The following is a 12,040-nucleotide window of genomic DNA, read 5'->3' on the forward strand; positions in this document are numbered from 1 at the left end:
GGCAACATTGAGAGAGGAACCGTTGGGTGCATACCAAAGAGAGAAAAAAAAAAAAGCATTTATGCCGTGGCAGGAGAAGATGCCACGGCGGACTAACAAACAACACAAACCTACCTTTGTCTGGCGAGGGTGAGCGATACACAGACGAGCTTTTGGGTGGTCGGCAAGTACTCCCAAACCAAACAAAAGCGGTTAAAAGGATAAAGTAGTAAAATCTGGTCACGGCAGGCCCTATAAAAGGACCCTTGTCGTGCCCTGTAAAGGGGATCGAAAAAAAGAGGTATTATGAAGTAAAAGAAAAAACAAAAGAAAAAGAAAGGAAAGAAGAAAAGATAAGAGAGAAAATGAAAAACAAAGAAAAGAAGCATAATGGGCATGCACCAGTAGGTTGATTCCCTTCTCTCCCCCTTAAAATCCCACTCTCTGGAAGACGATTAAACAATAGTAATTCTTTTGGGCACTAATCATTTAGGTCTGATTCCCTCAAAGTCATTAATCCCCGCGGCAGGATATCTTCCTGGGAGATTAGTTTCATTGAGAGGAAGCATTCTTCCTCTTTGGTCTTTGCCATTACAGACCCAAACTTAACTTGATATCACTTCTTTGATTAATTCATGTTGTCATTTAATCTTTCACTCATTTTGTAAAGCTATTATTATTACTGTAATTGTCATAAAAATAGAGATTATTTGGTTATTTTCCATCAAGGAAAGAACACTATATCCGATCTTCTTTTGTTATTATATCTGCCTGCTGTGACCTATTAAAAAACAGCTCTGCCTGCTGTAAGTACTCTCCTGGCAGACGAGGCCAATTTTGCGCACAAACCGGCTTAAAGTGAGTTACAGTTGGACCAGTCTCAACTCTCCTACTCAAAATATCCGGGCCCTTCACCGCATGAGGCAGCCCAGCCTAAAGCATAATACAAAAAAAGCCCCTACACCATGTACTACTGGAGACCCTATGTACACTACCTTTTTGCATTTGGAATAATTGGGAAATTATATTCTTATTATATTTATTTGTTTTCCTGGCAAGTGTTACTTTTTCATTTCAAATGCTTGAATTGGGTCCTATGCCNTGCAAGTGTTATGTGAAGATGGATTTGTGTCATACATTGAGAGATATGGACGCATTAGAGACTGAGAAATTCATTTTAAACTTCAGTTGGACCTCATTGAACATTTATGGCAATTGCAAGGCGAGTCCTAAGAACTTCTTTTTTATATGTTGAGAAGCATGAGTCATAGGAACTTGTGCGAGTGTGTGAGTTTTATTGTAATTTAGTTTGAGATATGTATGTAAGTAATCTATGGACTACATTTTTCCAGTTATAATATGTATTCTATTTTATATGTTTTCTTATAAAGTTCCTTCATTTCGTATTTCACATTGTTTCAAGATTGCTTCCAGACAATTGAGACAATAATAGGCTATCATGACGATTGAGAAATTTATTTTAGTCAAAAGATAAATTTGTGTATATATAATTTGGGGTTAAAACAAAATATTATTGTTACTCTAGTTTCTTATTTGCTATCATGAGGATTGAGATATTGTTTTAGTAAAAAAAAAATGTATAAGTTTGGGGTTAAAAAATCACATGTTAACACTAGACGATTATTTGCTATCATGTGGCGGCAGTGGTGGAAGAGTCAGTGGCGGCGGTGGTGGAAGAGTCGGTGACGGCGGCAGCGGCATTGGCGGTGGAAGAGTCGGTGGTGGCGGCAGAAGCGTTGGTGGTGGAAGAGTTGGTGGCGGCAGCGGTAGTGGCAGCAATAGCGATTACGATGGCAGTGGAAGAGTCGATGGCGGCGACGATAGTGGCAGCGATAACGGTTGTGGGTGGTTGTGATTGTTATTTATTGTAGTGGATATATTATTTTATTATAGTGGATATAGTATTTTACTGTGATGTTTATATTATTTTATTGTATTGAAAGTTAAAATAGATCTACTGTTGCAGCATGTGTGTAGATAAAATAGATAAAGTAACTTTTGGTGGAGCTAAATAGCTAAATTTTTAGCTCCACTTATGTGAATGCTCTTAAATAAAAACAATTGAATTAACAAAATTAAGAGCAATTTATGACTATCATCCTCCTTCTGTCCTTCATGCAAATATGCTTAGGGATGGCAAATTTTGCCCGACTTGCGGGTACCCGAACCCAGACCCAACCTGACCCGTTTAGAATAAAAATAAAATTACAAAAAAACCTATATATATATATATATATATATATATAACTTATAATCTAACCCTAACCCTAGCCTCTCTTATTCTCATTCACTCTAGTTTCAGCCTCATGCCAGCCGCCCCCCTCCCTCCCTCACGCTCTTACCCTCAATCACTCTCACTCTCATCCCTGCATCACCGCCGCCAGCCATAGCCCCATATGTTCCCACGCCTCACTGCCTCATCCTAGCCGCCTTGCTTCCTCCATGTGTCTCCACCAGACCACCTCTTTCTCTATCTTTTTTTTTTTCTTTTTTTTTTTCTGGGTTCATTTCATCTCAATCATGTGAGTTGTTTGTGTTTGTGATTTTGAAAGGGAAAATCTTAAATCTGAAATTTTTGTGCATGTGTTTGTGTTTTTGTTTTTGATTTTGAATGACGAAATCATAAATCTGAATTTGTTTTTGTGATTTTGAAAGGAAAAATTATAAATTTGAAATTTTTGTGTTTGTGTTTGTGTTAGGATTTGTGTTTGTTTTTGAGATTTTGAAAGGGAAAATCATAAATCTTTGGTCATTGTTCATCCATAATTTCCTGGTAGGTCTTTTTGTTTTTCAATTTCATTCTTTGATTTTCTCTGACTTTTCTCCTTTTTTTTTTTTTTTTTTTTTTTTGATCCAGCAGTACCAATAAATTTTGGTAGAAAATGTTTGTTCTTAGTTGTGTTGATTATTCAATTAAGAAACAATACATGCACTACAAGACTACAAGACCGTCCAAAAATATCCAAATGCAAATGTTATGGGACTGCGACTTTCACGACGAGAAGTAACTGTGAAATTTATGTTTGTTCTCTACCTAAGTATTAAAAAAAAAAATATATGTTTGCCCAAATTTAAGCCTTGAATCTGGGCAAACACATTCTCAAGAATAAAAAGAATCTGGCAAACACATTTTCAAAGATAATGAATCTGGGCAAGCATTTTTTTTTAATGATTGGGCCACAGTATAGGCTTCAGGCAAATTTTATTATTTATTTTTGGATTGGGCTACGGTTTGAGCCCAAATTGTGGCATGGCTGGCGGGGCCAGCGGATACCCAGTGGGTCGGGTTTAGAGTTAAGAAAAAACCCCTTTAATAAACGGGCCAGGTTCGGGTTTTTAGAACAGACCCACGGATCGGGTCCGGGTATGAAATAACCTGGCCCGAACCCGACCCGTTGCAATTCCTAAATATGCTAACTTCAATGCCTCCACATAACAAAGGAAAATACAATCTACTAGCACAGCATTTGAATATTCTCCTCCTACTCACTCACTAGATATACTACATCCTCATAGACTTGAAACATGGGCATCCTGGACCTCAATCGAGGCAGAGGCACGCATACAGATTCCAAGTACTGGCAGTGGTTGGAGCTTAATGGATACATTATTTCAAGCGGAACTCTTAACCATCCAGCTCATTTAATCACAATAACAAATCAGCAAGAACAGTATTTGCATCTTTCAAAATGAACTTAAATAAGGAACTATTGAACTATGTTTGAGGTCCCCATAAGTTGTGTTTGCCTAGGTGCACCACTCATCAATCCCTAATAAAATATCTCAACTCCTGAAAATGAAGCGGTTCATTCCCCCAAGAAGTCCATCCAGAAATCATTTCTCTAGCAAATAGTTCTATACATCGAGCCGGCTTGAACCCTGGAACATAATCCATCAGCAACCCTAAACAAAATCAACAAGCAGATGTAATTCAATGGTTACATAGATTCTGTTAAACTAGTTAAAACAATGGCCAAAAAGTAGTTCTCAATTAGAGAACAAGCTCATGTTGTTCTAAAAGAAACAGAATATTCAACTATATCCTGAGCTGGATATAGCCACAGACTAAAAATGATCAAAACAATAAAACAAAATAATTTAACTAGAGATTTTATAAATTAGGAAAATGAGTAAATTTTGAATATATATGGGACAAAGTTTATATACAACCTAGTTTGGAAGAATTCCTCCAAACTGGGTTAGGTGGCACAATGAAAAATTGACAAGTGCATTTGGTCATGTGAAAAGCACATGACCAATAAATTGAATTATCAGACACAAACAAAGCTTCACCTTCTCCTACTACCCTTTTCTCTCTCTTCCCTTGCAACCCCTAACCCACTTCTCTCTCCACTGGTGCCTTACAAACCCAACCCATGTTCTCCTCAGCCCCTAAAATCCACCTTTTGCAAATACACATTTCATAACTGTTCACTCATTCTAATCCTTACCATGGCTCAGTCAGAAACATCCCCAGAGAGAGAAATTTAAGGTAGAGATAGATATGGGAGATTTGAGGGTCAGGTTTCAGAGAGAGGATAGGGTTTAGACTCGGTCAGGCTGAGTTGAGACAATAGTGGAGTGGCGCCCTCCGCTTTGGATCAAAGAAAGAGTGCTGGTCTGTGAGAGGAGCTTGAGACTCATTCATGGGAGTTCAGCTTTAGAAAGAGAGAGGGATTGATCTTTGGAGCCACCATTGGTGGCGGTGGCAGTAGCAGTGGCAGTGGCGAGCGGCATGCAATGGAAGTGAAGGAGTGAGCTCGATATAATTGGCCATGGAGGCCCAATTTGGGAGTTTGGGAGAGAGGAGATAGAACGGATAGAGAGAGATATATATTTTCTAGAATGAGGGGTGGCTGACTATGTAGGTAAGACTTGTTTGGGTCTAATAAACACACTTAATTGGCCATGTGCTTCTCACATGACCAAAGACACTTGTCATAATCCAGTTTGGAGGAATTCTTCCAAAGTTCGTTGTATATAAACTTCATCCATGTATGTATGATATACTGCTGGTTTAACATTATAAACTCATTATGTCAAGACAAAAGTACCTCCAACTGGGGGCTTCCTTGAGTAATCTCCAGGGATGCTGATAATTATCTGGTTATCTTGTACAGGCTTAGATTTTGACAGGCATTTAGAATCCATGGCCTGCAAAGGATCAAAAGCACAAGTGGCAAACATATAAAAGAATCAACAACAAAGACTCAGAAGGTATCAACAATTAAAATGGGACTAGCTGCATAATATAGGCTCACCTTCCTATGGCATTGGCCCAATAAAAGGCATTCATATGGTCTATGATGAAAGAGGTCTAAATCATTAATCATCGAGCCATCTGCTTTCACCTACAAGACTCAAGTTAAATCACAATTTGGCACAATATGTCATATATTCATGTTAGTTATCTCCCCTGGAATATGTGTAGGTGTGTGTGTATTTTGCCAAGCAGTACAGAATGCAGACCCAATTTGTCCCAGTGACAGCAGTAAAAGATGACTTTTCAGCTTGTTCTCGAACTATAAGTTTTAATTTAAATACTTCTGAGCTGTTTTGACCTTTTCCAAAACTTCATTTACATGCATGTCTGTGCATGTGTAACAGAGAGACAGAGAGAGAGAGAGAGAGAGAGCACTAATTCATGAAGCAATAGATACTCTGAATTTCAGAGACAATGAAATTTTGGAGTTCCCGAACTCCAAGAACAAAATTACTGTTAAAAGAGACTAACAAAACTCCAAATATTAAATTTAAGCATTGTTGAGAAATCCTTTTAACCCATAATTTTTGGGAAAAGGAGAAGTATAATCAATGCTAACAACAAAGGAGACATTCTGTGAAGCTTTTTCTTCAGCAAATCATGATTCTTCTATCTCAAATATAAAATCTCAGAAACAAAGAAGAACCAATATGGCAACCCAAAGAACTTGCTAAATTGCTCTTCAAAGGTTTAAATAATTATGAGAAGTTTCAACCTTTCTCAAAACTTGGCTTACAAGGTTTACACCTAATCCACGACAGCATGCAGGTGTACATGCCCATGCGTATGTGTGCATGTGTTGGACTTTGTGCGTGCATGCATGTATGTGTGTGTGTGAGAGAGAGAGATTCATATTGTTTCATAAAGCAATTGAAGGACAAGGACTGGAATATAATGAAATACTAGTTACAAAAACAAATATGATCTTCTCCCTTTGTTTTATTTTTTTCTAAATATGGTAGTTATTAATAGTCATTTATTATGATTATGCATGTCTATGGAACTAATTATTTTACCATTTAAAGAAAATATGACGTGGAAAGATTTGAAAATATGTGGAAAGATTCTAATGAGGTTATAAAAATAGGAGGTTTTATAGATTGGAGCTCCCAAACTCCAAGAACTAACAAATAGTTCACTCCAAAATTCAGTGTAAGCACTTTCTCAACAATTGGAGAAGGGAAAAGTAAGGTAAAGGCTAACTGCATGATTATATAAAGAAAGAGAGAGGGAGAGAGCACCTTCAACCAATAAAAACTGGCCACATATCTGACTCCCCAAGCAGGAAAGAGCTCTTTCTCAACAAAACCACGCAATTTCTCTCTATTGGTCACCCACAAGGCTACAAGTGCTCCATCTGTGTGAGTAAGTTGCTTGATAGGAAGCGATAAGAAATAATGGTTGGGCAAAGTTGGGTACCTATTATGATGATTGAACCAAAAAACAGACATAATTGTTGAGAATAATATCCCTTATAATACTGTTCAACTTAGACTTCAGTCACAAAAAATAGTAATTCCAATCTTGTAGCTCATAAAATGTATTTAAAACATTAGGGTTGTGAACAAACCAAACTATTCATAAACAACTCAGACTCAGCTCAGAAAAAAGCTTATTTATGTTCTTTTTATTTATTTATTATATTAATAATCAATAGTTACAATAGGGAGGATGAGAGATTTGAACCCTAGACATCTCCACTGGAACCAACAGGAGTTGCCATTTGAGCTACAAGGCTCTTTACTATTTATGTTCATTTATAAACAAACCACGCTCAATCTTTATTTTCAGGCTTGTTTCGTAGACAAGCTAAGCTCAAGCAAATTATTTTGTTCATGAATATAGAGCTCAACAAACCAAAACTTAGGTTAGATATAGACTCATTAATAAGGTTTGCCGTAGGATTTCGCTTGAAAACCCCACAAAAATCCATTTATGTGAAGGATTTTGGGCCAACCCCGTAAACATAATTCCTTACACCTCTTTAGTCCTCCCAACATTTTTTAAAATAAATAAACAACGAAAAATTGTTTAGCTAACCAAAAAGCAAGTCTTAGCTGTCAAACAACTTAAAGACCATAGTCAACAAAGATGCCATTAACAATTTATAAATAAATTTAAAAAAAAAAAAGATGAACGAAGAGGACCCACAATGATAAAGGTTTCTGTATAGTTATCACTCAAGACTCTTTCTCCATCACCCATGGCCAGATTATCAATAAAAATGAAGACGACCCACACCTAGTTCTGTTGAAACCATTTCAGTATATGGGTTTGTCAAAATAAGTTAATAAAGATATTTTTTAGCATCTATAATTGCTCTTTTCTGAGAAGAGACAATATGGAAAATTTCATCATTCGCCTTCAATGTTCATATCTTTGCTGTTCTCAACATATCTATGTTGTGGTCATCTCTTTGGCTGATTATAGCAAGCCAAGCCAAACTGAAACTCGAGCTTGGGCCAAACGTGTTCAAGCTGAATCTAAACAAGATAGTGAAGCTTGACTAGAGTTTTTCATCAATACTCAGTTCAGCTTGATTACTGCTCTATTTAGCACAGATCTATAATTGCTACCATTGTGAAATTCCTCACAAGCCATATGAGACTCTAACATGAAAGGATTAGAGAAAACAACAATTTTCAATCAGTCATCGACCACTACATTTTGATTCATGTACTGATAAAACAAATCTAATAGTACTAAGAATTTTTATCTGCTTGAAAAAAATCTGCTTGATCTGTCAATCAAACAACTTTCTGGATAAAGAAAAAGAAGAAAGAAACAACTTATATTCTCAGTAGGGTAGTTTCCCTTCAAAATAATGCAATTGACAAAATTAACCTTCTCTGAAGTATATGAAGTGCCTTGTTTTTGAAGGAACAGTTTTTATGATATTTGTTCCAGATACAAGAGTGCATTTGCTGGAGAATCATTAAAGAATTATCAACAGCTTGAATATTTTGCAAAGCTAGAGAGCATGTATATTAAGCAAAGAATGTTTGATACCTTGACTTCTGACGGGCACTTCCATTTTCCCATGGTGGATCAATCACAATAAGATTGAAGCCACAACCAGAGTCAGCTGCATAAAAGATTAAACATCATATAACAAGTAGAACTAACAAGACTTTTCTGACTTAATCAATACTTTGCCAAAAATTAATAGACTCTAAATGAAATTACCAACTTATATGATAAGGTACAGTGATAAGTTGGCATTAAACCAAACCAACTGGGTCAATAAAAACAGTGGTTCATGAAAGGCGCACATGTGTGCATTATAAAGTATAAACAAGTTGAGGATCATTCCCACTAGCCAATAATTTCCACATCACATGTCTTACAATTTAAATGACCATGAAAAGCTTGTGATTTAATTAAACACAGAGAGGACCAAAATTAGAAGGAAACGTAAATGGAAGATCATTACCAACTAGGTTGATTTTCCTTAGCAATTATCTTGGGGTTCTTAGCTACAGATCTAGGCTGCTTACCATTTTTAGAAGTAAAACTACAATGGTAACTTTAAGGTAGACTCAACATATAATTAACTTCTTTATGCAAACATTACCAGGAATCAGGTTGTGAATCTGCCCGAGATCAGACTTCCACATGACAAAAGAAAACAAAACATATAAAGATGTGTAAGACACGCTTGAACTGAATGTAAGTATTTGAGCACACATGCAACCCTACTGGGATATTGTACATATGACATTTAAAAAGCATATGATTCAACTAAAGATCAAATTGAAACAATTTTGAAAAGTGCATCCAAATGGTTCAAAAGAAAACAGGGTCAAACATTGGAGAGAGGGGGGGGAGGGGGTGTTGTATATATATATATATATATATTCATCTTTTCCCAGGAACTAGAAGCAGAAAATGTGAACTTAGAAACTTCAACAACCAAACAGAACAGAAATATTTTAGGGAGTTTTCCTTCATGATAAAAAAGGAGTAAAAAGTCAACATACCATGTAGAATGAGCTCTCTCGAGGTATTACATATCGACTGTTAAGAAATTCAGCCTCAACATCATCACCCATCTCATTGAGAACTAAGTTATCAAAGATAGGAAGCACTCTTTGTTCACTGTATTGCATGATTGGGGAACCTGAAAATCAAGAATTGAACATAAGTTGGCAGAACTTGGGGAAACAATGTCACATGAAAACTAGAACACAAAATTCAAAAATATAGTCTGTCAAGTGTCAAACCCACCTTTTACAAGCCACTAACAAAACAAAGATAATTAAATCAATTCTAATAGTTACTAACAATTAGGACATTATGAAATCAAAACTTCTGCAGATATCTGAGAATCAACTGCAAGAAATCTGTCTTAATCACTTATCCCAAAGTGAAAATCAAGACAAACAACTGGAACTAAATACCTGAACCGTGTGTTTATATGAAAAATTTGCTAATCACGCTAAAATTCACAAATGATGGGATTCACATTCCATTCATTTGAAATCCCAGCAATAACTAATTTCATTTTTTCAATATAAAATTCATACCGAAAGAAGTCTCAATCATCTGCACCAACAAAAACTTCACTGACCACTACTATATAAAATCGATAAGATATAAAGGAGTTTATCGCAATCAATGATAAGAAGCTCAACTCTACAAAGCTTGTTTTCTTGAATGTTTAGAAAGAGAAAGTTGGGACCCAGAGAGAGAGAGTGTGTGTGTTATGGCCACCTCAGCCACCTATTGTGTTGGAAAGAGCAAATAATGGCAGCACACACAGGAAGACAGATGGTTTTACTATGGAGGGAAACCAATGCCTCCAAAGCAAGCTTTTAGGCATGTTTTGAAACAATAATTCTCACCTATTCATTATTTTGTAACTAACCAATATAAATAGCATTGACTTGATCAAATAATCCCATCTAAGCTAATCCTAGCTGACGTGTTTAAGTATAAATATTTATATAAATCTTTATTTAGTAACTTGATAGAAATCACAGTTAAGAATACAAAGTTGGTATCAAAGTCTGGGCATGGACCAACAAGTGGAGCAATATGAGTAAATAGTTCCTCCATCATCTCTAGTCAGTACTCAGTAGCATGCAATAATTCATGGAAAGATTTCAACAAGCTCATATCTCCGTCACATAGACAAGGAGAGAACTTGCAAGCTCATGCAAGGGCAGTCCAAGAAATGTTTCTAAGACATCGAGGGAAGACACTAAAACTGTGGTTACCAATAGTGGCCAAAGCTCTTACAAATTTATTCTGCTGCACTTTTAGGCAGAAATTGGAAATAAAGCCTCAAAAATATAAAGTAAGAAACTTCCACCCAATAACAACAACTTATTATAAAATATAAAATTTCACAATGTGCCCAAATTCTGCCCAAAAATTCCTTATCCAAACACACAATAAGTAAATATATCACATTGTTTTGGGTTTTTGCTAAGAATCAATAAGCCGAAATCTCTTTTAGTCAATAGGAAACTTTGGTGAATTCATATATATAATTCAATCCTCATTTCCCTACATATTTCATAGTTATAGGAACATTCTTGATAATGAAACTAACCTCCATCAGCATTTGGCTTCTCACATTGATCGAAATTAAGAGTTATCTCATATAGAGGGGCTTGCCACACCTGTCCCAATTCAACAAAAGATTGTTCCGGAACACCAGGCGAAACTGAGTCCCTACATCCTCTCGAGGAATCAAAATCACTCCGCAGATTGCTCATTACCTCCAATAGATCAGTTTCTCTCATCAAACATTCGTGCGCCTTCAGTAACAAAGGCCTTACTTCCTGCAACACAAGCATAACCAACCTCACAACCCTCAATCATTTCCAGAACCGTCTACAACAAAAAGAATAAACCCTGCACCTAACCCTAATTCTCCCCTCTTCCACAATATGTTTCAAATACAAAATTGGTCTCAACTAACGTCCGTTTGTTTTCTATAGGTAGTTTTCCAAGTTTTACAGTGTTTGGCAGCATCAAAAAATCCTAATAAAACTTAGTGTAGCTTATTTTCAGCTTTTATTTTCCCTAAAACTTAGGTACAGTTTTTTAGGTACTGAACATGAGGTTCCCTCAATTAGATTCAAACACACGCACAAACAGTGTTTTCTTTTCTAAGCGCAATTAAACTCAACACAATTATGCTTTTAAATTTAATTGGGAAACCTAATGTACCGCACCTAATGAAATGTACCTAAGTTTTGCCTTTCTGGAATACAATTAACAATCTCAATCTCACAGTTGTTCTCTCGTGTTTTGAAATACACAATAAATATTACTAATTTTCTGTGCATACCAAACACCGGAAAACGTTTTCCAGCTCACACAAGAAAATAAAACAATTTTCCAGGAAATGCTTTTCTTGGAAAATGACTCAAACTGCTTAAATTTCCTACAATTTTCTCGGAAACTAAAAACGGTGACGTTTGGTAAAATACCTGGTGACGTTGATCGGCGATTTTTTCGCGTTCATTGAGAGCGTGAGGCTGCTTCTTCTTCTTCTCCTTGCGCTTTCGCTTTCTCGAATTGGATGAAACCTCGGATTCTTGACCCGTGGGTTTGGATTCGAAGAAGCGAGGATAGTACGCAGAAGGAGAAACCCTAAACCGGGTGTATGAACGGTTCATGGCTCGAACCGGATCGATGAAAACCGCGTTCGAGTTTTCGAACCAGTAAATACCGGAATCAAAGAGCGTTGATAGCTTATCGGTCATTTTCGGGTCTTCCGTCAACTCCGATTAGGGTTTTGCACTTGCGTCCTTCGTAGTTTGT

General features: G+C 36.5%; 1 protein-coding gene across 2 annotated transcripts; it reads right to left on the reverse strand.

Moving 5' to 3' along the window:
• Positions 1–3,433: 3,433 nt before the first annotated feature.
• LOC112021381 (methyltransferase-like protein 2) lies at positions 3,434–12,040 on the reverse strand. 2 transcript variants are annotated; one of them, XM_065768773.1, is made up of 9 exons: positions 11,707–12,040; positions 10,821–11,052; positions 9,244–9,383; positions 8,838–8,871; positions 8,273–8,348; positions 6,505–6,682; positions 5,262–5,351; positions 5,055–5,154; positions 3,434–3,879 (listed from the first exon to the last, which is right to left on the reverse strand). In XM_065768773.1, the coding sequence occupies exons 1-9, from the start codon at positions 11,980–11,982 to the stop codon at positions 3,764–3,766; spliced, it is 1,242 nt and encodes a 413-aa protein (XP_065624845.1). In that variant the 5' UTR covers positions 11,983–12,040; the 3' UTR covers positions 3,434–3,763. The 2 variants fall into 2 exon arrangements, with proteins under 2 accessions (XP_065624845.1, XP_023909719.2); XM_024053951.2 differs by having other exon boundaries at positions 3,434–3,903; positions 11,707–12,038.

Source organism: Quercus suber, unplaced genomic scaffold (assembly GCF_002906115.3).
Source record: "Quercus suber isolate HL8 unplaced genomic scaffold, Cork oak 2.0 scaffold_994, whole genome shotgun sequence".
Taxonomy (NCBI): Eukaryota; Viridiplantae; Streptophyta; class Magnoliopsida; order Fagales; family Fagaceae; genus Quercus; species Quercus suber.